Source organism: Typha angustifolia, chromosome 13 (assembly GCF_048772165.1).
Source record: "Typha angustifolia cultivar Huaian chromosome 13, ASM4877216v1, whole genome shotgun sequence".
Taxonomy (NCBI): domain Eukaryota; kingdom Viridiplantae; phylum Streptophyta; class Magnoliopsida; order Poales; family Typhaceae; genus Typha; species Typha angustifolia.
Window position 1 is genome coordinate 14197061 of NC_133251.1, and position 24333 is coordinate 14221393.

Below are 24333 nucleotides of genomic sequence, written 5' to 3' on the forward strand. Positions count from 1 at the left end.
ATAGCCTCGCAATGAGATTGTCAAGATTGGCAAGGAAATTAAACATTTTAGTTGCCCGCGATTGAATAAAAGAAATTGTATAATTCATGGACAATTATATGGTACGGTCCGTCCCACTATTTGTCAGGCGTGAAATTTTCTTGTGCAAGAGATAGGAGTGAGGCCTCGATCACCTTCAATAATACCCAAATTCCATGTGCCTGCTGCCCGGATACGGCTCCCAAATGAAGCTAGTCAAAGTAAGTGAACATATACAAGTGCGATAGTTTGCAATATGATGTTCCAAAGTCCAAACGGATGTTACCGTACTCATGTTCTATATATATATATATATGCACTCGACCACCACTATACTTGAGGAGTTATTCCGTGAATGGATTATGTGCTCCAAGATGGAAGAACTCGAAGAAGTATCAAGGCCTCAAACACCTGGTCAAGATTGGCGCAGACCCATTTCGGATTCTGCCAGAGTTTTGGCTCGAATAATTCGAGGCCGAGTCGGGTCGGGGCATGCTGGTTGAGCACCCCCTACAACCGCACATGGCAACTCCATTTATGCATATAGAGAAAAGAACCAAGAGATGACTTGAATTGGTTAAGGCATCCCAGTAGAGCCTCAATTTAGTAAAGGCAACAAACTCATTTCAAAAGGCACTAACATACTCAGAAGAATGTATATATCTCTACATATATGCATATCAGAAAGCATCGCAGATATCAGTTATCATGACATTTGACTAACAAAATCACTTAGTAGACTAAAAAAAAGTAAACTTAAACAACAACAACAACAAAAAACAGTACCCATCAACAAGAAGAACAGCTCATGGACGCCCAACATTATAGATCCAATAAGCATGAAGCATTAAAGCATTTTATAGTCTGAGAGTGTGAATTGAACACAATGTAATAATCCAGGAAGCAGCAAAAATTACTAAACGATTACAACCATGACATAAATCTAAAGCCCTCTTCTCAAGAATCAAAAAAGCAAGAAAGACTGGGATAACTGATGCCGTAATAAAGTAGAGAGACAAGTGACATACACCACCAGCCTCAGTCACCCTTTCGCCTAAAAGAGCAACCCTCGGTGAGCCTGGCACGCCCACCGGTCGGCTGGCACAACACCGTCTGGCAGCCGGCGCAGACGACGACGGTCTGCGAATGGCTAAACACGGTCGTTCTGCAACACAGAATTGATATTGAAAAAAAAAAAGAGAATTGAAATCTAAGCTCAACAATGAATGCATAGGCAAAAGTTATCATAAAAATAACATCTTTCCAGAGTTATAATGGACTTACATGTTGAAGCAACCTTGGCACTTGACGTCCTAGAAAGATAAGAAAGAGAGTAAGTATAAAACCACAATTAGGGAGCAAGAAACAAAGTTTTGCAATCAACAATATGAGGTCCAGTGCAAGTGAAACCAGATCAATTACCATGAAGAAGGAGTTGGGAGACTGGACGAGGCGCTTGAGCTTGTGCTTCCTCTTCTCGAGCTCAGCCGGAGGATTCAGCAGATCGATGTCGTTTTGGAGGACCTATATCACCGCCAAAGATTAAGACGAAAACAAGTAAGAATTCTTGACCGAGAGGAATTGGATTACAAGAGCATCTACTACAGCAAGGCTCAATCATCGAACACAGAATCCCCTTAGCAGACGAGATCTATAAACACTATACGGCAACAAGGATCGAAGAGCTCACCATCTTGACGAAACCCTAGAAAGATCGTAGGAACTTCGAAAGACGGAGAACAAAAGGCGAGACAGCCGCGACGAGAGGAAGCCATAAACCCTAACGGGTCGATTATATAAATTAGAAGATCAGTGATTGTAAACCGTCGGATGGAAATAACTGCGATCTGAGACGTTCGCCGAGTAAATTGTAAGGTCCGCGATTAAAATACAATTTTCCTTTGTTCCTTTTTTTCGCTAATTTTGCTATATCTTATACTATGTGAAGACATAGGGCCATTGGGGCATTTGCATGAAGAGCCCTTTATTTTGATAATAGTTAGATTGAGATTTTATACACACATTTTATATAACTTATAAACACATTATATTTAACATAGAGAATAGACATACTTAATTTAAAAAAACTTAATCTTATTATTACCAAAAATTTTATAAAAATATTAATGTAAGTAGCCAGAACATATACGAGTTAGATTTTGAGATGATGAAAGACATGAGATAATGTCCTTGTTATAATAAAAAATCGTAATCATTGTATTTGATATAATAGAGAATTTAAAGGCATGATATGTTATATATCCATTACCTTGATAATTTTGAAGTTTTTGAATCAACTAATTAAATATTAACAATAATTACCATAAAAAGTCTCCAAATTACATTCTTCAACTACCAATACATATAGTACTAACCCTCAGAAATATTATTACTATCATATCTGCTTATTATAAATAGCCTATTTATCATCTTCTCAAACCAAATTGCATACAGAGGTTTTCATAGTTGAGAACCCAAGCTTGATTCTGATCTTACTACTGGAAACATAAATGTTACAATGAGCAGTATACAACTATATATCCTATATATATTACAGAGCATACATACATCCATGTAGAGGAGCCTCTTATTGACTAATAACTTCATCAAAGAGAATATGTAGAGGGGACTCGCGCTTCTCTTGGTTGACTTGTTAATGGAATATGTCACTTATAATTCTATATGCATATATAGCTAACGCGGAGACAGCAGGAGAACAAGCTATCTCCCAGACATGAGGTTGACCAGACCTTGGTTTTCAAGGAAAGAGTTCATGTTCCAGCGTTCACTACTGGAAGACAGCAATGTCAGAGCAACTACAATATGTTTCATGGCTGGTCTCTGCTTGGGATTGTCTTGTGTGCATGCTCTGGCGAGTTGCGCCATCTGATGCAGAAAAATGAACCAAAAAAAAAAAACATAATTCAGCTGAATGAGCTTCATAAATCATAAACTAGTTCTTACTCAGGGAACTTGCATTTCTGACCTGAAGGATTGAGTCGATTCGGTAGTCATCACCAAGCCTAGGATCAACTAGTTTCCGGAGATCCTCCTCAGGATGCTTCTTGTTAAGAACATCCTCAAACTGCAGTGTACAGGAGACGAAAAAAAAGTCAATGCGCAACAAATGCACTTATATATAGAGCTGTAAAATTGTGAGTGCATTAGGCGTGCATTCACACGATATAGTCATGCGAGTGGACAGTGCTTACAAAGGGGGGCAGGGGCAGGAGAAGAGAGAAGCATGAGCTAGCATCATGTTATATCATTCAACAGCTTATGAGTATAAGCATGATAGATATCTCAAAACCAAATCTCATGTGTTCTACTGTCTTTCTTATACATCAAAATCAAATGATGTGGCTGAAGCTCATCCATTTAAATAAGATTGGACTGCATAATAGACCTAAAACCTTGATTTAATCCAAAAAGTGATTGCTTAGAAGATTCAAGGGATTGACATTGATTTTAAAGAAGTAGAAAGGACAAGTCCAAGAGGATGCTTCACGGCATAGATCAAATAAGTATATTTATCTTCTCATTAAGTAAATCACTTCAAAGCTGCTTGCTGATTGAAGAGTTCTATCCTCTAAAACATTGGTTCTTTGGTTTCTAGACACCATAAAGTTAGTGATCATGTCCCATGCTACGGATTTTGAGATGAATCTGTCACTAACTTTTGGCTGCAACAATTGGTAGGATGAGAATACAATCCAGAGTACAAGCAACCTAGTTGATCCTCCAGTTATACTACATAATCAAAATAAATAAGTCTTATAAACAACAGATCTTTGAGTTACAAGCGTTATAGAGTATTAAAAGGAGCCTACTGTGAGTTCGAAAGAAAGAAATACCAGAGCAGCCAGCCCCTTCGGATATGTGGCAGATTCATTTGTCATCACAATAGCTTCTTTCGCTGAAATAAGCTCATAGAGGACAACACCAAAAGCGTAGACATCCACCTTAGGAGAAACATCACCGAATAGAACATATCTGAAAGGGAAATTTTAAAGTTGTAAACCTGTAAGCAGTCAAGATTGCACCATTTTATGCAGCAATCTCTAAGAAAAATGTATCTTTAGTACTACTTGACTCCATTAAGCTGCAGCTCTTTCGCTGGCTGTGAGTGTTGGTTAACCTTTCTGTTTTCTGTCTTGTACATCTTCGAGCTTAGTAAATATAAAATTATGTATAAAGAAGCATAACTGTGATATGGACCACATAAATGACCTATTATATCATGTATAAAGGAAAAAATCTCATGGTTTGGGGTGCAAAGCTGACTTAAAAAGCCCTGTTACTCAACTAGACAATGGACAACCAAGAAGTGTTAGGAAAATGATATCTTGGAGAGAAACATTGATTGGAGGTGAAACATTTAGTAAATTATTTGGGCCTCTGGAAAAAAAAATGCGAGCAAATTGAAAAAGAAGCACATATAAGAAAAAATAACCATCACATTAAATATCTTTCAAAGTACTTGGTTGGATTTTAAGACTATGTCAACCAAGGAAAGTCTCTTGTGTAGTATGTCCCAAGAAGCTTTGAGTTCCTAAGTTATACCAATATACTCTGTAGATCAGGTCTTGACTCTTAACTCTAGAACTTTTTGCACTATCTTATTTTCCTTTACCGGGCTCTAAATCTTCTCTACACAAATCCATACCATCTTAATTTACTCCCCAGCACTTTCATTTCAAGTTAGGAAACTTTGTACAACTCTAGTTTTAGTAATAAATCAGCCTTTATAACAAACTCCCAAATTGAGATGGAAGTTACTTCCCAACCCTCTTTAGCATTTGATTTTTTTTTTTTACAGTCATATAGCAAGAAAATATTCCTGAGATGTAAGTTGCATCTGGAGATCAACCAACTCTTCTACACTACAGTGTACTGATTTATTATCCGGTCATGAACCAAACTGAATATTGCTGACAATGACAATATATTATAACTTTCACCTTGTATGCTAATATAAAAAGAGAGAGAAAAGGAACATCATTATTCCTCCATTAGCTTTTTAAAAATACTCTTTCTAGAGAATGGTACAGCCTAGGATTCTGATATGTTTGCCTAGGGAGGACTTCACTGGACCACCAACGCTGGTGAAAGAAATAATCAAACAAACACAAGATTGCTAGTAACTCAAGGAGGATGGTATCATATAGACAAATACACAGAGATGGAGAGGGAGAGAGATACTACTGCAGTTCTTACTCTGCCGGAATGTAACCAAATGTGCCAACCACTCTTGTTGACGAATTTGTCTTTCCAGCCTCAGTAAGTTTTGCCAATCCAAAATCTGCAACCTGCAAAGTAGTTACACATTATTATTCGAAGTCCAGAAGCACCTCAACTCAGTTTCCCTAGTCAGAGAACTGATGACAACCTTTCCCCGAAATTTTTTGTCTATTAGGATGTTTGCTGATTTGATATCACAATGTACATATAATGGAACAGTGTGTTCATGAATATACTCAAGACCTCTTGCCGAATCAAGAGCAATTTGCAATCTAGCAGCCCATGACAGAGGATCCCGAACTACAAGCAGATATATAAGATAACATCAATCATCTAAAGAAATGCATAAAGACATCTCCTTGTAAAATTTGGCACTCCTATGAACCAGGGACCTTACCTGACCCATGCAAATGTTGGCCTAAGTTCCCATTCTCAATGTATTCGTAGACAAGGAACAAGTAACCTTCAATGCAGTATCCTACTAAGCGAACCTGCACAAAGATTTAAGAATGACATACTAGAGATATTCATAAGACTAGTCCTCCTATTCAGGCTGACAGGCTACCTAATGCAGTCATTGTATTTATCTACATAATGAGCATAAAACAAGATAAAAAATATCCAGATACTAATGTTCACACATAAACTCTGTATATTGAGATACTCGCCTACTCATATTTGCCCTCCATGATTTAAATGTACTTCATATTATCAAATCAGGCAGAACATGAATGGTCTTCAAAAGCTTCACTTAACTTGTACAGATAATGCTCAACTGTTTAGAAGTCTAGACAAAGAGTTGAAAATAATCAAGTTCCAGACCTTGATGGTTAGACAATTACTAATCATTTTATGATCATCCGCCTCAAAGATTATATATTTCCCATACCTAGCTTTGTGCCCTTGATTGCACACTGCACCCTCTTGACATGATGATGAACAAGTAGTATACAAATAAAAGATAGTACTAAATTTTATTAGACATACGACAATTTTATTTAATGGTGAAAATAGCAAGAGAGGATTACAGACTTGCAGTAGAAACTGTCTTAGTTCTTTTGGGTAAAAGGAGAAGCAACAAAAACATAAAAGAAAAACGAGTACCTTAACACATTAACTTGAATATGATTATTCATTTCTCCAAAAAACGAACTGAATATGAATTTTCATATTTACTTGGTTTTGATTCTAAATTTATAATAGCCATGGTCGTTGAAGAATCAACTAGCACGAATGCACGATATTCAGAAATAATCATCACACCTCCAAGACTTGTGAAAAGAGTACATCTGATGTGGAAATTTACTATAATGATGTTACCATATGGAAAGTCAACGGAAAGTCAGAAACTTATGAATAGACAGACAGTCAGTTGACAGTTAATCTGTCAGATTTAGTAAATGTATTCAGACAATAACTGAAATCTAAACAAAAGGAGAAGCCATCTCACTAGATTCAAGTGATGAACATGTGTTAGAACTTTTACTTCAGCAATAAATTCTTTAGATGCATCCATATCCATTTTCTTGACAGCAGTTTTCTGCAGGACAAGAGTCAAAACTCAAACAGAGAGTTATCTTAAAAATCATTATCATATACAATTAACTGAGAGAATTTGGATAAGTGGAATATTATAAGATGAACCCAATTAAGCCTGAAAGCTGATCAGCTAAAGTCAGCACTATTAATGCCATAAAATTACCATCAGCAATGATGAATTTACATGTTATGATTCGCTGAAGAGAAAGAACAGATTTTATGAACCAATACACTGTCCATCAACATAAAGATTACAGAGTTTACATATTCTTTGTATCAATCAACATTTAAATTTTACCTGTCAACTATTCACTTTTATTAGTAACAGGAAAATAAATGACACAAAGGATATTTCTTGTTTAATGACAGAATTTATCATAATAAAAGGACAAGAAAGGAGAGAAATGGACAAGCTTAAGGTAGAGAGGAAGACAGAGATATGAGTCACTCAAATAAATCTGGATTATGCTTGGCTTCTTTCCATTGTAGCAGAGAGACAACGAGGTAGGTGACTTAATTTTTGTCATACACAATTTAAAAGGAACATAGGAAAATATATATTGTTACCATCAAATGGATCATGTTACCAGGGTACATCTAGCTATTCCTTAGATAAGTAAGCAGTATATGAATTATGAAAAGAAACAAAAAGTAATCATGGATTAATGTGCTATTGAGCGCATATGATATACCAATAGTAGCACAACAAAGATGACTCTCCTAGGGATGAAAATGGATCAGGACCTATCTGCTGAACCAGATATCCTTTCCCAGTTTAGGCCAACATAGGCATAATTTTAATCGGCTCATCTAAATTTGGATCCAAATACATCCAAGGGTAGACTCATCTGGATATGGTTTCCATTAACTCACCATTTATTCTAAAAGCTTAAGTTATTAGAAAATAATAAATTTTATATTTTATATTCTAACAGGCCTTCTTACTTCTAAGCTGAGATATTTTGATAGGTCCAAAAAGTGTGCTTGACTTAAATTGGTGAAAATTTTATATTTTAAATGACTGATAAGCTTGACAGAATTCAAAATCTGCTATCTCTACTCTAATACCATGTTAAGTTACAATCTTCTCTAAAAGCTTAAGCTACTAAAGAATGATTTATATTTTATATTCTAACAAATTCAAATATTTCTTTTCAAAATTAGATCCATATAATAGTACATGAGATAGAGTTAATTATGCTGACACCCCCTGTACTATACTCGGTTTTTTCGAAGACCCCCTAAACTTTTTAGGTTACATAAAAAAATTTCAATGTCACCCTTCTGCTATCTCTACTCTGATATCATGTTAACTTACAATTTGCTCTAAAAGCTTAAGCTACTAAAGAATAATAGATTTATATTTTATATTCTAACAAATTCAAATATTTCTTTTCAAAATTAGATCCATATAATAGTATATGAGATATGAAAATAAAAAGCTCTCGTACCAACAACTTCAGTGTTCTTTAGCAATTCCCCAATTTGTTTCTTATATACTTACTCAATATGACATTCTGAGTTGTATATGACTGATATTCATGTGATATAGTGTTCAAAAATTGAAGAACAGTTTCTTGAGTGTACCATCATATATAAGAAAAATCTTTAAGCACATCAAATGAAAAAAAAAAAAAACATACTAAATGAGTGAGAAACTTAGCTCACATCACTAAGACAGATGTTCAAAGAAATGCATTTATGATCTAAATTTTTGTTACCTTCAAGCCATTCAATTCCATATCTGGTTAAGCTAAATCATGGAATAAACAAAGCAAAGCATTATACCTATGACAAATGCTTTGAAAATGGTCTTCATAAGTAATCACATAACCACTAGAAATTGCATCTCAACTTTCTTAGTATCACTAAAAAATGGCCCAACCAACCTCTCCTCTGAGCACTGCATAATAAACAGATCCAAAACCACCTTGTCCAATCTTATTAGACATGCTGAAGTCATTTGTAGCACTACGGAGTTCCTCATAGGAGAATTCTACAGATTTATCATCTGCAACACCTATAAGAGGGGAAGAATTGCCACCTTGAGGAGTTGGCGCCGGAATTCTATCTGAGGCTGCTATGTTACCTACATAAAACAAGGAAGAGATAACAAATATACATCCCCCTACATGAACTGTGCCACAGCAGCAGAGAACAGATTAAGAAGCAAAGAAACAATACTTTCCATGTCCTAAATGTATAGTTCCTAGTTTCATATGTCATTCCATTCTTATTCAACTCAAACTGATTTATGTTGTACATCAGTTCTTTCATTAGAATGGATTCTTACACACAGGTGGCCTTAGTTAATCACAAAACCAAACCAAAATTTAAGTACGGACTCTAACTATGGCCAGTACAGGGATTCATAATTGCTGCTGTTAAAAGAAGTTTTTGCCAGTTTAAAAAGGTTGGTGATGTTCCCTAATTTTTACATGGATTGAATTCAAAACCTACCAGAGCTCTAGACTCTTAGTTGATTGCCATGAATATCTGGCAAACTGGCAGCCAATGCCTCTAAAAGTTACATAGGAGAGATGGCTAATTAAATAATAGATAGATTGTTATTCATATTATTTGCAACTGCTCTATGAACAACAATAGAATGCACAACAAAATTTAGATCTCTAGATCATGAAAAAGAAAAAAGTTCCTCCTATAGATAAAAAGCTTATAGAAAAAGTAACTGCTAAAGAAGCTAATGGAATCAAACTGGAGAATAACCATTACCGAGTGGAAGGGAACTGTCATCAGATGTTGATGGAAGAAAGGATGCCTTCTTCTTTTTCTTGGGCCTATAAATATAAACATAGAAACAGATGGCTAGAACCAGTAGAGTTGTTGCAGCTACTAGAGTTCCAGCAATGACTCCAACATTTCTGTGCCTATTAAACAGTGACAAACAGATTGCATTCAAGTTAAAGAACTCCAGGAGAATATACCTGCTCTGTAGATTGGAATAATTTCTAATGTAGAAGCACCATTAGCTCAGAAAAGCAAAGAATACAACCTGTGCTGCAGAGGGTGATAAAAATCTACCCATACGAGAATCAACCAGAAGAAAATAAATTGGTTGCAACTAATAAGTGATAAACCAAAATTTACCTTGATGGGAGCATCGGGAGAGAATGATAGTTTCCGTTTGGATCTGCAATAAAATACGCAAACTTTTAAGCACCAAAGTTACTAAAAAACTAGAAGTTGAAATATAATATATTGGGAAACCGAATGCATCAGAAATGAAATACACAGATGCAGTTATTGCACCGCTGTTATCATCCAAGAGTATCTAAATGACTACTTTTATGCCATAAAGTCCAAAGTAAATATATCTTCTAACTCCCCAAACCACTCCGATTAAAGAACTCATCTTTGGCAGGAATAAACACGATTCCCTTCCCCGCGCCGAAATCCACACCAGGATTGTACGCTTGAATCAACTCCTTCTGTGAAGACAACCCGTACTCCGCAGCCACCGACGAAAGATTATCCCCAAATCGAAGAGGATACGTCACAAACAACCCGTACTCCCTTGACACCGCCCCATTGCCGCACGAGCAATTCACCGTGACATTAATCGTCACCCAATCGGGCACGTTGAGCTCAGGATAGCTATTGACCTCGGCGAGCCAGTGACCGGTGGTGAGTCCGGCGAAGACGCTGTCAGCGACCTTGTCGTAAGTGTCGACGTGCTGGAAGACGTAAGGAAAGGCGTGGGCGAGGTATTCGCCGTCGACGCAATCGCAGGGGAAGTAGACAGTGACGCGGGAACCGGATGGGATGCTGCCCATCTTCGTGATGTTAGGGTTGTACGGGTGGACCTCGTCGGCCGTCAGGCCGAAGAGAGCGGAGATGTTGCTGAGGGTTAGTACTTTCTTGGGAGAGACGTAGTAGGATCCAAGAGCGAGATCGCATCCTCTCTGGCAAAAGGACTCTGACCGGAGAAGAGAAGAGACCAAGACTGCGAAGAAGAGAAGGGAACGCGACCCAAGATTCGGCATATCTCTGTTTCGGTCTATAGAGGGGAAGGAAAGCGAAGAGGATAAACCCTAACCTTAGATATGGGAGAGCTACGATTTCGTAAGGATGAAGAAGCCATGAGAAGAGGGGTGAAGAGGAGGAAGAAGGAGAACTCTAGTCTCTAGTATGTGTGTGTGTTAGACTGTTCGTTTTGGTACGCGGGAGTTTGACTGCAATAGCCAATAGGCATGCCAGGGCCCAAGTTTGAAAAAGACCTCTCTCAAGAATATTTTCGAAAAAGACCCACCTGTGGTCTGTTTCTGCAACTCCTGTCCTTTTTTCTTGTCTATTTGCAAGCCTCAGTTTGTTTTATGATCTCCTTTTACCTGAAATTACTTTGCATCCCAGTAGTTAAGTTAAAAGTGCTAATCTTTTATCCGAATCATTTATTTTATTTATTAAAAAGATCGAGTTCATATTTATTATTTCTTAACATATTTTAAGTTTAACCTATTTATTACCCGCTAATCTATTCACGATCTGATACGCAGTAATCCAATTTTTATCCGAGTAAACTATTATTAATCGCAGAAAGGGGAGCAATCTTAAGCTTAATAGGCATGCTCTTAATGATGATTACAGAGTTGACAAGAACCTCCTCTTGAGTCAGAACTGTAGATTTCCGGCAGCAAGGAATGACAGGGATCGTATTAATGTGTTCCCTGGACTTAAGCCCATGCATGAACTGCGCACTCCCACTTTCAAAAAGAAAAAAAAAAAGATTGACTTTGATACTAGAAGAGATTAATGATTGACTCAGATATTTAGAACAGTTAGATGACAAATCTACAAGAGATATCATCATGTCTTACTAGCTCTCTCCCCTTTTCTTTCGACTTAGTAATTTGCGAGAATGATATGGCTGTTATCATGCAGCTGGATGGAGTTGTAATGGTGACAGGATATTTGACTGTCATTATCATTAGCATGATTCATACAAGCTAGCCTTAGTCATCCTGAGAGAGAGAGAGAAACAAAAGTCAATTGCAACCTAAGCTCATAATATATATCAGTATATATTACTGAGAACTAAGTATGATTAGCCATCACTCATAATCTATCAATATATATATATATATATAGCAAATACTTCAGCACCCCTCTAAAATTTATAATTGTAATCTAATGGCTATAATAGCCGGTTTGCACACCATATATTAGTTTTTCGGTTCCAAAATTATATTACATAAAAAAAAAGTATATTAGTCAAGAAGATTTAATTATGTGTGCCTCACTTTCGTTCTTTTCGTCCGTTAAGATTTCTCTCTTTTAGATATGATTATGATAAATATAATTATACCTTAATTATAAAAAATATTATTTAATATGAAACTATTTAAATTTGATTCTTTGGAGATAGACTTCAATTTAAATATGACTCTCTATCTTTATCTGTTATAAAATTTAATTAACTTTCGTTAAGTTAATTATAAAAAGACGTCAATACCCTTATTATGATATATATATATATGTTACTCTCACTTAAGAATATATATGTATTTTACACAATAAATTATTAAGATAATATAATTATCAAAAAATAATAATATATTAAAAAAATTTATTATCTATTGAACGGGTAATATCTTTTAAATTTGTTACATCCTATTATACCCTTAAGGATATTAACCATTAGAACTTCATCAAACCGATTAATAAACAATTATCTCTACGGTATTAAAAAAAAAATACTATAAAACACGCAACCAATTGTTATGCATGTTTAGTTGGTAACTAACCAATTACTTTAATCTCCATTAATCTCTATTGATCTTTGTAGCAGATGAGAATATTAATAGGAAAAGATCAACTAAAGTGTCAACCACTAAGTAGCCCCAGATTTTTGTATCTTTAACAGGGCGGCATTTTTGTGAGGATAAGCTGGAGATCATAATAATAGATAACATTAGGATAAGCAGTGGATCCTCCACAAACCCTTCAAATATTCCTGTAGGTCTAACAATAGTTATAGAACAACCAATGAGATCATGCCATGTAACTAAATTGTATGAAATCTTACACAGAAGCCGCTAGCGATTTATTTTAGAATAATTTGGCGATGTGCAATGATGTACAGGCCGTCTAATTGGTGTCGGGAATTTTCTATAAGGTGACTTTGCTCATTGTGCAGCCTACTACCACTTCACTTATTTATCTTAAGGATGACCAACTTCTTATCCAATAAAGTTTACATCTTTACGTAGTTTACCATATTCTTTGTTACTTCCTAAAAACAAATTCACGAAGAATCTAGGGAAAGATTGGCGATTCTTATACACAGTTTCCATTAAAGAGAATCTACTCATTAAAGAGAAAGTCAGCCGTTATTTCTCTCACTTCAGTTCTGTTGTCAGAAGAAAAAAAAAACTCTCCCATTTTCTCCATCTTTCTCCTTATCGTTTCTACCACTTCAATTTTTTATATGCCAAGGATGGTAGCCGGAAGGAATAAGAGGGGAAAGAGGAAGAGAGGGAAAAAAAATTTATCCGCAGAACCATCCAACCAGCAGTAACAGACAACCTCCTTCTGATTGCTTTACAGCCCATATAAAAAGACACATTTTTCTATCATTCCTGAACCTTCTCTTTTATCCTGCCTTCTTTCTCTCCCTCAATTGTATAATACCCATTGTTTATCGTCAAGGATCACCACATTCTCTCATTCCATCATTGGCGTTCTTCTTCTCTTGGGCTTTTCCTTTGATGGGTAGTCGTCCCCTGAGCCTTCTGATGCAGAAAAGAGCCTCCTTTACTTATTTGATTTCGATTGCTGTGGTGTTGGTGGGGAAGTGAAGGGGGAACAACTCATTACACTAGGTTGGCGCCGTGTCGCTATCTTTCGGCATCTGGGTCCTGTGAGATGATTGGAAACAGGAATGTTGAATAAAGTATGAAGGGGTTAAAGTACATTGGTGATTCTTACAGCTCAAGAGGCCGGTGGGGTTTGAGCAAACAGCCGTCTTGGGTACGGACTTATGTTGGATTTCGTGAACTGGATCATGTAGCTCTGTTGTCGGGGTAGTTATTTTTTGGGGGGATCCTCGATTGGTTTCTTCATCTTGGTTCTTTATCTTTGAGGGGATTTATTGGTTTATATTTGGGGGTTTCCGGAGGTGGACTTGGGATGAAGACTTTTGGTTCTGGCTATCGCAAGTCGCTGCATTTGCATAATGTAAGCGTAGTATTTCATATTTTTTTTACTTTTAGACAACCAAATTTGATGTCAAAGTTTGAATACGATATCTGCATATCATGTCGCGTGATGCTAATGTTTTGTTTCGATGCCCATCAATTTGATGACTCTATTGGCGAAGGTACGTTTGCATGTCCAGAAATAAGATGGATGATCTTATTATTGTTTTCATCTTAAACCATGGCTCATATGTTCATGATGATAAGGACAAATTTCTATTACAAGGATGGTCGCTGCCATGTTTTAGTGGAGAGAAATTCGTTCATCCTTTTACCTTCAATTATATGTAGATTTGGTGTAGGTAGATTTGCTGATTTGGGATTATATCTGCCATATTTTGTTTCTTTCACTATTCAACCAACATTTCTTTGTGTCATTCACAAAAGAAGTATATTTAATTCGTTAAGATTGTGAATTGCTCATTATACTACTGTGATTCTGATATGCTCATTTTAAGGACAAAGATCGTAGCAAGTTTTCTCGGCTTTCTGTTTCTAATTCAGAGTGAGGACTAGTGATAAATAGTGAAGTTATCTCTTCAGATTCTTATCTACTAGTATATACATTGTTTCCACCCCCTTATTTGTGATTTTCCTTATTGTGCAGTTTACTTATTTAAACATAGAAACAGGGGAAGTAAGTGTTAAATTGGGTATAAATTTAACTTCATTCTGTTCTACTCTTGCAGATGCTAGTCAGGTGCCAAGAAGACAGTTAGATCCTGTACCAAATGTCAACGACTCTTGTAGCTGCTCTCGGAGGTGCTGCAGGAGGCGTGACATTGGTAGGGATAGTGGTTAGTCTTGTAAAGTGTTGCTTATTGAGTTATAAGAGTTCTTCAAAAACTTCTGAGACCAATTCATCAGATCTTTCTCAGCAAGGTACCTGCTTTTGCTGTAGTCTTTCCAGACTGCATGTTAGTATTTGTTCTGGAGAAGTAATACCAGATTTTGTACTGTAGTCTTGGCTTTTGGTTGGATAAAATATTGAACTTTTTTTGACCTCTTACCCTCAGAACTGCAAGGAGCACGAGGTCTTACTCTGCAGGAACTAAATGTGGCTACTAGGAATTTCAGCAATATCAATTTGATTGGCAATGGGATATTTGGGGAAGTGTACAAGGGTTTGCTTCCAAACATGATTGTAGCTATTAAAAGAAGATCATCTGCTCCCTGCCCAGAATTCATACAAGAGGTACTACTAGCTTCAGCAGTAAACGGTCTGCTGTAGATGATTAAATGGGCCGCATATTACATGAACAATTTTGCGTGGACAAGTTGTACAAGCTAGTGTTACTTCATCATGTGCAAAATGTCTAGTCTATACTATTGGCATCTTACTGAAATTATTTAAGGTTGAAAAAAAAGAACATAATCCACTGGACACATAATGTTTTTTCTTCTGTTTGACCTGGATGAATTTCTTATAGTAGCTTATTTCCTTTTGATTGGCATATAAGGAAGCTTCCAAACTGCTGCATAAATTCTATACAAGCTCGAATTATTTTTGATAGCAAGTTTTCTCCTTTTTGTTTTATCCTATCTGATAGACATTTGGTGTAAATAAAATGTTTCTACTTTGTAGGTCCATTACCTGTCATCTATTCGCCATCGCAATATTGTGAGCCTCTTTGGGTATTGCCAGGAAAAGGACTTGCAGATGCTTATCTATGAGTATATACCAAACGGCAGTGTTTCCGCCCACTTGTGTGGTGATTTGTGTTCACTTGTAGCATATCATTATTTATTAGAGAAACAAGTAACTATATATCTTAATTTCCTTGGGTTGTTCTTATGCAGATGCTAGTAAGGCGTCAATGCAAAAATTAGAATTCAAGCACAGGCTTTCCATAGCCCATGGAACAGCTAAAGGTGATTGTTTGGAAAATCATGGATCATGGCAGTTATCCTCATGTTGACTTATGCTTACTAAAATATAATGTGCCACGATGAACTGTGGCCTTATATAACGATCTACTTGAAATTATTATCTTGCATGTCTTTAGATTTCAATGTTGTACTCAATTTCTTGGAGACAACCTGAAGCAGTTTGACTCTGGAATCTGAATGCTTGTGTCCTTTCTGTTGCTCAGGTCTGAGGCACCTGCATTCTTTGAATCCTCCTCTGGTGCATAAGAACTTCAAAACATCAAATGTACTTGTCGATGAAGATTTTATACCAAAAGTTGCAGATGCAGGAATACGAGGCTTACTTGATCGAATTGATGGGGATGGTCCATCTTCTCAAATGGCAAAAGATGATCCTTTCCTCGATCCTGAGTATTTCCTATCTCTTAACAACTTAAGATTTTACATATTCTGTCAATTATAATAGAGAGAAAGGAAAGTTTACAGCAGGACGTATAATCTGCAGTCCTGACTCTCAGTCAATACTATCTGCCATGTACCAAAAAATCATTTAGGTTGTTTTATCCACAGTTACAACTTACAACTGTATTATCAAAATAAACTTATAAGCAACAATGGCGAGACTCGGGGCCCAGAAAATTTGGATCCTAGGACTGCAAACTTCTCTGGTCCCTTAGATCTTGAACTGAAGATAAGTAGCTAGAGTTGTTTGAAATTTGAAGTACTGTAACTTGGTAGAATCTAGTAATTCAATCAAGTAGAAGTAGAGCCACGATGTTACATCCTCCTAATCATAAAGGATGATCCAGCTCATGAGGCTCCTTCCAAGGACTCTAAAGGGAATGATTTATGCAGCCTTACCACATTTTAGGAGAGGCTGTACATTGTGTAGAATGATTCACAGTTGTCACCACTGGCAACTTGGTGGCGAGCTTACAATTACATGAAATGACAACCATATCCTTATGACATGTGTGCTCTCTCTGATTGCTTGTACAGGGTGATGGAGTCTAGAAGATTTTCTGAAAAAAGTGATGTGTACAGTTTTGGAGTGTTTCTTTTGGAGCTACTAACTGGAAGGGAAGCTAGATTTGAACAAAGCGTCATCGATTGGGTAAGTGGTCAGGATTTTAATACTTGATATTCACAAAATGATGAAGTGTGTGCCTACCTTAAGCTCATGCATTCTCTTTGTGAAATTATCATTTGTCTTTCTGGCCTCATCTACTGCCACTTGAGAGTATATTCTACCAGGTTCTGTCTTCAACCAAATTTGACGCAACCTAGTGCTTTCTCAGCTGTTTATCCAAACTCCTCGTAGTTTTGTGCATTCACATTTATTTATAGATCAACTTACTCTTTTTCTGAGTAATACTATTCTCTGTTGTACTTTATCTCCTTCAAATAAATTTGAATTTTCAACTTGCACTCTTCTTATATGCAGGCAGAAAATTTTCAGGAATCAAGTAATATCTCTACCCTGGTTGATCAAAGAATGGGAAGTAGTTTTACTTCGGAAAGCATGAGGGAGCTCTTGCAGCTAATAGTCTTGTGTGTGAACCCATTCAGCGAGCGGCGTCCATCTATGAATTACGTGGAGATGGAAATTGACCGGATACGGGAGAAAGAAATGACCTTGACAACAATCATGGGTGAAGGCACCACAACAGTGATTCTCGGAAGCCAACTATTTAGTACATCAAAACAAAGATTGTAACCCATGCCTCTCGAATTGTATATGTGCTCTTTCTCATTGGATTTGTTAACTTCTGCTGCAATGCAAGTGTACAAATTGGAACAGCTGCATTACTCTTTTCAATTTCATTTTCCCACCATTGATGATAAAGATAGTCTTTATGTTGCTTTATCTCAATATACAATATATAGTCAATTTTTCGCGTGAATTCCATATGGTGTTGTTTACAGTTCTACTAGACATATTTTGGTCTAGAATTAGTGAAATATTTGCCTTTTGGCATACTGCTGTTATCGATGCTAAATGATCATTATTTGCTTTGTCTTTCATATCTTTATCATCTTCAAGGGAAAGCTAAAGGCAAATCATGGAGTTTAATCTCTGCCAAAACACCATACATTTGGAATGATGATTCCATCTCGAAGTAGGAAATGTTTTACCTGAATAACAAACTCTAATTTGCATTTGGAAAAATGACACAAAGTTAACAAAAAAATAAAAATAAAGTTATATAACATATACATTACTAACACTCTGTACAGTCATATTATTAATGGTAGAGCAAATAATACCGATCGAATTTTAAATGATACAAATATAGCAAATATATTATCTTATCTTTGTCATCTGAATTCTACTGACATTACTTTAGATGTGATCGGAGAATTTATCTAATCTTTTATAACTTTGTCTCTAAGAATATTCAAATGTGACAAATATAATAAAGAAATACGATGAAGAAAGTTTAAACCCACCATAAAAAAACTAAATATTTAAGTTGAAAGTACAGAAGAATTTCGTACAACTCAGTCAAACCACACGAGAATAAAGTATAATTAACTCTATAAATATAATTGAACACCATCTTTGTTTTACCTCATTATGAAACTTACATCTACGTCAAAGTGCTAACCTACACCATTATGAGGAGAATATAATAGTATATTTAATTAGAATTCTGAATATTTTAAATTCAAATTTATTAAATATTTATATTAGTTAACATCGGGTCAACTCATTAGGGCTGTAGTCGAGTTCAAGCCCGACCCAATTATAGATCGATTCTTGTATTTTAAAATGTTAAGCCTGGCCTGGCGGATTAAATATCCTTAACCCGATCCGGCAAGCCATGCTCAGGCCTGATGACCCGTACTGCAATATCTATGCGAACAGCGCCGTGAGAGAATAAAGATTGAAAGGAACGGTGGAGATGGCTATGTCGGCATGTCACATAGAAACTTTTATACGGACCCTTAGTAGGTACCGAACGCCGATTGCCCCACAACGACACCCCACCAATTCCAACACTTTCTTCCCCTCCTCCTCCCGCGTCGTCGGCGACAGAGCCGCGCCTTTTCTCATTGCGTCAAGTATGGCACGGAGCTCGAACCCTAGCTTGATTCCTCCTCTCTGAGGTAAAACCCCTTTTGCTCGATTCGTCGATCAGGTTTGAGACAGTAATTTGCGCAATTTAGTGAATTTGTAGTGCTTTAGCAACTAATTTGGGTATCGGTGGTGAATTTAGTTGCGTTTCTTTGTTCTAGTTGGGTTGGTTTGCGGTAGGATCGATGGAGGTGCGGAAAAGATGTTACCTTTTGTGAATTCTTCTTTCCTTTTGTTTTCTGCTCATTTGAGGGTGTTTTTTTTTTTTTTTTTTTTTTATTTTTACTTCTTATTTTTTTTCCAGCTGATTAATTTGGACAAATCCATTAAACTGGAAGTGCAAATTTTGGTTCTCGGAATAGGCACTGCCATTAGAGTTTCGAGAGGGAATGGCTTACGTTTAGGTGTAACCTTTCGTGGGTTTCCACAGATTGAGCGTTACAGCATTGTTGGATTGGGTTGTCAATTTGTTGATGAAGTGAGAATGGAATTAGAAGTGACAGTATAAGATAAGATTATAGATCAATAAGCAGCTTATGGGGTTTTGTAAGTGAGAATTTCCTGAAAGATTCAAGCTGATACTGTTTCATTTGTTTACATAAATTTCCACATGCCTTTACATATCTTTCAATAAATTGGGCGTGTTTGTGTTAAAACACCTGCTTAGATGCTAGGAGACTGAGTAGGTTCTCTGCTCAATTAAGGAAAAATTATCTGTTGCTTGTGAACTCAGTTGCAGAGTGGACTATGGAGTAGAAAAGGTAAGTAGTAGTAGGTTGTCGAGAATTAAGTTTAACAATAGAATAAAAAACTCTCCTTCTCAATTTGGCACTAATATATTGTGTAATTATGCATATGCTAGGTAAGAATTACAGAATTAGAGATATATCAGCATGGTTATCCATGGAATTTGGGAACATACCAGCTTAGTGCAATTTATAAATTATGCATCTCTATGGACTCATCAAAGAACACAAAGAAGCCTCCATGAGAGATTTGATTCTGTGCTGGTCTAAGGAAAGAATTTAATTTCAGTTGTCAGAAGAAGGGGTTCCAGTGGGAAAACAAGGGAGTGAGCCTTCTTAAGGTGGAGTGTCTTAGGAAGCAGAATTTGATAGAATTAGGGGGTGAATACTCTACATGGAACTCCCTTTCTCTTCTTTTTGAGGAAAGCTGAGATAAGGGATCGTCATGCTAACTTTAGGAAGATTGTTGGAAGGTTGGCTATCTCAACCACCATGAATAATTAATTGGTATTGCCAAGAGTTGTGCAGTAAGAAAGTGATGGCCCTTCATTTTATATCGTTGGTAGTAGGTAAGCATCAAGTTGCTGCAGGAGGCTATGTTGGACCTGCTATTTTGATTTGTTCCTTCAAGCCTTTTGATAAAGGTGCACTATGAAACTATTTATGCTTGCTTACATTATTAGCAGTATATCTACCTTGCCCATTAATTGCTTTAAAGCTATTCCATGTCTCCCAAACCTGTCATTATCAACAATGTGAGCACAATTTTTATATCTTGAGTTCTTCGCCTACTTTCAGTAAGCAAGTACAGCAACAATATTTCTGTCAAGGAAGTTTTGTTTCATTGGTATGTAAATGCGTCGGATGTATGGACAAAAGCTAAATAGTTTTACCAATTACATGTGAATTTGAATTTTGAAGTGTTTTCAAATCTCAGGACTGTGGTAGATGAATACGATACATCCTTGTGCAGAAAAATAATAAATCTCTAGAAATTATTACAATGAATTCACATATGCAAGACTTAACATTAAAGAACATTTGAGTATTTGACGTCAATTGTCTTTCAGAATATAATTGGTGCAAATGTCTCATGATGTGAGGTAAAATATTCTTTATCATGTTGGTTTAACTGTTTTCATATCTGAAAGTGGAATGGGACATTTCGTTATTTACCATAGGACCTCATTGGATCTCTGTCTATTAACAGTGTGCCTGGGCCCCATTCTGTACCTACTTAACTCATTCCTACTAGAGCTTTAATATCATTACCTAATTCTTTGCTTTACTGGAACTTGAAAGAACATTATAACTATGTTGCAATCTTGAGATGCAGACGTGGCATTTCAGAAGTGTAATATATAATAATTTATGCTCCATGGTTTAAATCAGCTGCCAATGTCTTATGAAAAGAAATATCTGATCTAGTTTGAAGTCCTTGAAGATTCTTTACAACTTTGCTTAAGTCCGAACTTCTGCTGAAGACTAAGATTTCTGAAGTGGTAATTCATACCTCAGGAGCATTGCTGCAATTATGTTTGTGGTACTTCTCTGAATTTTTAGTTATCCATCTTTATCCTGAACTTCCAGGGAATCAAACATGGGTGGATTCTGCTGCTGTCCATGTGCAGAAGACTTCGAAGAATTTGGCCATCCTAGCAATCCTGTGTATAGGCACTGCATATGCTTGAGATACTTCTCTCACCAGCTGTTCAGTGGGGTAATATAATTAATAGTTTTTTATCAGCAGTTTTTGATTGACTTACTATCCATTTGTTGTTGTTCTTTTGCCTTAAGTAAGATTTTCTGTGATTAATGGAAAAATGCTGCCCAGAAATACTTGCACTAATATTGAGGTTGTTTTTCGTCACTTTTATTGGAAATTGTGCTTCTCCATGGAAATCATTGTCTACGGACTGGTTGTTTTTCTTGCTGATCTTAAATTTTGTCCCACAAGTAAGTTAAAGGTAAAAACATGATATTCCAAAAGGACAAAATTTTGTTGCTTGATGCCAAAAGCTTGTAGGTAATGTTTTATATAGAAAAAAAACATATTTAATGTTATTGTTGAGACTAGCAGGGTCTATTTTGCTCTTGTATAATTAAATTTATGAAATGCACTTAACTTGAAAATAATCTACTCGGTTTTGAGGGTAAAGTTGCATATATCTTCTCCCAAACCTTTGCATTGCCGCAGGTATTGTGCGGTGGGACATCCTTTTTGGAATGGCCCCTGAGGCTGAAAAACTACACAATGGCTTGATATTAACCAAACCTGGTGGAATATGATGTGAGACCAAAATTAGGGAAACAAAACATTATGTTGCCCTTAGCTCGATTTTATTGTTACATTGTTGAGCTTCAAATATTTTAAAGGTTTATCTGTCTTCTGCTATCTACAGAGTGTAATGTGATGGGTGGTCATGACAGTATATTTTATAAGCATATCTGGATCTTCAGCTCTTGGCTCTTCTTCATAGGTAATTTCATGCTCACTGATTTCCTTGCATATGTAGTTCAACACAGCTTTTCAAAGGCTTGAGAGCAGGACAGTTGCTTCCTCTATTCAAACAGCTACTCCATCCCTTGGCACTACTGCAGCTGACAGTTCATCATCTGAGACCTACCATCTTGTTCCGAGACCTCCACCATATGATACAGATCCTAGATATTCCCGTTCACAACGTGATGGATTGGTCTTAAGACGTGAAAAGTCTATGAGTCACATACAAGAAGATTCACAGACTGTCAGAAGAAACATCAGCAGCTCTGGTTTGGAACATCTAGCTTCTCTTAAAAAGCGGAACAGCTTGGGATCAGATGAAGAATATAAAGCTAGTCGTTCTGATGTGGATAAGAGTCAATCTACAAAAGCATATGGTTCAGGCTATGTGATAACTTCATCAGAAGATGAAGATGTCTGCCCTACATGTTTGGATGGTAATTTTGTCTCTTTTATAATTGGAGCTGTAAACTGGTCATCGATTTTTATTTTGTTATTCTTTTTCTTTGACATATGCCATTTTTTTTTCCTTTTCTTGTTTCTGTGGTTGGTGACTTTCTGATAACTGAGTTCTAAGGCATATCATGAGATCTCACTAGCAAATTTCTATTTTTTTTTGGCAGAATATACTCCTGAAAATCCAAAGATCGTGGCGAAATGCTCTCATCATTTCCATCTAAGCTGTATATATGAATGGATGGAAAGAAGTGATAGCTGTCCTATATGTGGGAAGGTATCTTCTAATAAATTTCTTCCTTCTTATTTGTATCAATTCATTTTTATTTTCTTTTTCATTCTAAATCTTCAAAGCTACAGGTCTGTGTTTCTCATAGGCCATAGCCTCTGTTTATTTTTTTTTCTTCTGAATGCCAAATACCTCTAGCTATATGGAGGCAGTCAATTTTCTAGCTTGATTCATGTGTCTTCTTCTAGATTTCTTTTATTAACTTGTCAAGGAACATTGTGGTAGTATATTTGGCAATTAATTGAATTTGAATTTTATTTGAATTCAATTATTATTGTTCCCTTCTCATGGTAATGCAGGATATGGAGTTCTGCGAGAGCCCATGAGTAGGATATATATGGTTTGCGTTCAGCAGAAATAATCTGCATTCAGAAAAATAGTCTGCAGCATATGACTTTGGAGAGATTATGTATATATATCTCTTCTGTAACCTCGGAAAAGAGCCATCACTCAAAACAGTCTCAACTCAGGCATGCCATTCCCAATAACTGCAAATTGTGTTACACATCAATTAACAAGAAAGTGTTTCGAGATCTCAGTAATCTACTTTGTATTATGCTTCCTTCCTGACAGTTTTCGAATTATTTGAGTTGTCGTACTTGATGATAATCAAGGGAAAAAAAAACCCAAAAACCTTAATTCTTTGAACTACGTCAATGTTGTGGTTCTTGGACAGATATTGGATTTGTTTGTTTAACTATGTCCAACAATTACAGAGTGATCAACTTTCTCAGCAGGAAATCTTATTAGCTTATTCATGTGGCTTATCTGATTTCCCATCGTCTGGGAGCATTAAAATGTTGACGAATACGAGCCAAATCCATCGATTCTATTTGAACTAGTTTTCCATTAAGAGTTCGTCGATGATATAAGAGCGGATTCGTCCTCCTCTCATTCTTGCTTGGCATTTATCGGCTGATCAATGTCTGGTCGAACCAAGCTTCCTTCTCTCTCTCTCTTCGCTTCCCCACCAGTAAATGAAGGAGGAAGGCGGGACCAAGCCCATCAACAGATGCACGAACGGACCGGTCTGCTATCCAGTTAGCCAGTAAGAAAGAGAAGGTGAGCCAGAGCCAGGAAAATATACGCGTCTACAGAGCTATCATCTAGCCGTCTTAGCTCAGCTGGTAGAGCGCATGGCTTTTAACCATGTGGTCGTGGGTTCGATTCCCACAGACGGCGATTAATAATATGGGGTTGAATTATTTTTCCAATCGATTTAGCCACGAAATAAAATCACACGCCAGTAAATCTTGGCCACCATCTTCTACAGGTTAAGTGCCACTCCATGGCTTGTGCGACATTGAGACCATTTGACTGTTATAAGCAAGAGTAAGATTATTATTGGCACCTTATTTGTACCGTTGCCATAATAAATG

At 36.5% G+C, this 24333-nt stretch overlaps 4 protein-coding genes and 1 non-coding gene across 12 annotated transcripts; 3 read left to right on the forward strand and 2 right to left on the reverse strand.

Annotated features, from left to right (window-relative positions):
* Nucleotides 1–840: 840 nt before the first annotated feature.
* On the reverse strand, nucleotides 841–1837 carry LOC140774112 (small ribosomal subunit protein eS27y-like). Its single transcript, XM_073116973.1, has 4 exons — nucleotides 1709–1837; nucleotides 1441–1542; nucleotides 1303–1331; nucleotides 841–1183 (listed from the first exon to the last, which is right to left on the reverse strand). The coding sequence occupies exons 1-4, from the start codon at nucleotides 1709–1711 to the stop codon at nucleotides 1057–1059; spliced, it is 261 nt and encodes an 86-aa protein (XP_072973074.1). The 5' UTR covers nucleotides 1712–1837; the 3' UTR covers nucleotides 841–1056.
* A 548-nt stretch (nucleotides 1838–2385) lies between these two features.
* On the reverse strand, nucleotides 2386–10965 carry LOC140773630 (chitin elicitor receptor kinase 1-like). Of its 2 annotated transcripts, none has more exons than XM_073116285.1 (11): nucleotides 10170–10965; nucleotides 9907–9947; nucleotides 9532–9686; nucleotides 8688–8887; nucleotides 6746–6799; nucleotides 5657–5750; nucleotides 5408–5559; nucleotides 5236–5327; nucleotides 3873–4011; nucleotides 3005–3103; nucleotides 2386–2904 (listed from the first exon to the last, which is right to left on the reverse strand). In XM_073116285.1, the coding sequence occupies exons 1-11, from the start codon at nucleotides 10800–10802 to the stop codon at nucleotides 2740–2742; spliced, it is 1824 nt and encodes a 607-aa protein (XP_072972386.1). In that variant the 5' UTR covers nucleotides 10803–10965; the 3' UTR covers nucleotides 2386–2739. The 2 variants fall into 2 exon arrangements, with proteins under 2 accessions (XP_072972386.1, XP_072972385.1); XM_073116284.1 differs by having other exon boundaries at nucleotides 6710–6799; nucleotides 10170–10964.
* Nucleotides 10966–13417: 2452 nt separating this feature from the next.
* On the forward strand, nucleotides 13418–17772 carry LOC140774380 (probable serine/threonine-protein kinase PBL21). The gene is made up of 8 exons (XM_073117358.1): nucleotides 13418–13992; nucleotides 14702–14894; nucleotides 15029–15207; nucleotides 15598–15724; nucleotides 15813–15884; nucleotides 16106–16292; nucleotides 16881–16995; nucleotides 17326–17772. The coding sequence occupies exons 2-8, from the start codon at nucleotides 14744–14746 to the stop codon at nucleotides 17596–17598; spliced, it is 1104 nt and encodes a 367-aa protein (XP_072973459.1). The 5' UTR covers nucleotides 13418–13992; nucleotides 14702–14743; the 3' UTR covers nucleotides 17599–17772.
* Nucleotides 17773–18837: 1065 nt separating this feature from the next.
* On the forward strand, nucleotides 18838–23631 carry LOC140774373 (E3 ubiquitin-protein ligase At3g02290-like). 7 transcript variants are annotated; one of them, XM_073117348.1, is made up of 7 exons: nucleotides 18840–18992; nucleotides 21099–21208; nucleotides 21297–21426; nucleotides 22109–22186; nucleotides 22281–22646; nucleotides 22833–22942; nucleotides 23254–23631. In XM_073117348.1, exons 3-7 carry the CDS (start codon nucleotides 21390–21392, stop codon nucleotides 23278–23280), a joined length of 618 nt encoding a protein of 205 aa, XP_072973449.1. In that variant the 5' UTR covers nucleotides 18840–18992; nucleotides 21099–21208; nucleotides 21297–21389; the 3' UTR covers nucleotides 23281–23631. The 7 variants fall into 7 exon arrangements, with proteins under 7 accessions (XP_072973450.1, XP_072973446.1, XP_072973449.1 ...); XM_073117349.1 differs by lacking the exon at nucleotides 21099–21208 and having other exon boundaries at nucleotides 18838–18992; XM_073117344.1 differs by lacking the exon at nucleotides 22109–22186 and having other exon boundaries at nucleotides 18842–18992; nucleotides 22223–22646.
* Nucleotides 23632–24063: 432 nt separating this feature from the next.
* TRNAK-UUU (transfer RNA lysine (anticodon UUU)) lies at nucleotides 24064–24136 on the forward strand. Its single transcript has one exon. It is a non-coding gene; the product is annotated as a tRNA-Lys (tRNA).
* The last annotated feature ends 197 nt before the right edge of the window (nucleotides 24137–24333 follow it).

What these genes read in the sequence shown, in the direction of transcription:
- LOC140774112 (XM_073116973.1), bottom strand. An exon ending in CTCCCAACTCCTTCTTCATG is followed by an intron (nt 1,332 to 1,440) that starts GTAATTGATCTG and finishes TTATCTTTCTAG; the next exon opens with GACGTCAAGTGCCAAGGTTG. An exon ending in TGCCAAGGTTGCTTCAACAT is followed by an intron (nt 1,184 to 1,302) that starts GTAAGTCCATTA and finishes TCTGTGTTGCAG; the next exon opens with AACGACCGTGTTTAGCCATT.
- LOC140773630 (XM_073116284.1), bottom strand. Translation starts at nt 10,802, where the DNA reads ATGCCGAATCTTGGGTCGCGTTCCCTTCTCTTCTTCGCAGTCTTGGTC. An exon ending in TGTTTATTCCTGCCAAAGAT is followed by an intron (nt 9,948 to 10,169) that starts GAGTTCTTTAAT and finishes TTTATTGCAGAT; the next exon opens with CCAAACGGAAACTATCATTC. An exon ending in CCAACATTTGCATGGGTCAG is followed by an intron (nt 5,560 to 5,656) that starts GTAAGGTCCCTG and finishes ATCTGCTTGTAG; the next exon opens with TTCGGGATCCTCTGTCATGG.
- LOC140774380 (XM_073117358.1), top strand. Translation starts at nt 14,744, where the DNA reads ATGTCAACGACTCTTGTAGCTGCTCTCGGAGGTGCTGCAGGAGGCGTG. An exon ending in ATCAGATCTTTCTCAGCAAG is followed by an intron (nt 14,895 to 15,028) that starts GTACCTGCTTTT and finishes TCTTACCCTCAG; the next exon opens with AACTGCAAGGAGCACGAGGT. An exon ending in GCCCAGAATTCATACAAGAG is followed by an intron (nt 15,208 to 15,597) that starts GTACTACTAGCT and finishes TCTACTTTGTAG; the next exon opens with GTCCATTACCTGTCATCTAT.
- LOC140774373 (XM_073117345.1), top strand. Translation starts at nt 21,307, where the DNA reads ATGGGTGGATTCTGCTGCTGTCCATGTGCAGAAGACTTCGAAGAATTT. An exon ending in CTCACCAGCTGTTCAGTGGG is followed by an intron (nt 21,427 to 22,222) that starts GTAATATAATTA and finishes TTGCATATGTAG; the next exon opens with TTCAACACAGCTTTTCAAAG. An exon ending in CTGCCCTACATGTTTGGATG is followed by an intron (nt 22,647 to 22,832) that starts GTAATTTTGTCT and finishes TTTTTTTGGCAG; the next exon opens with AATATACTCCTGAAAATCCA.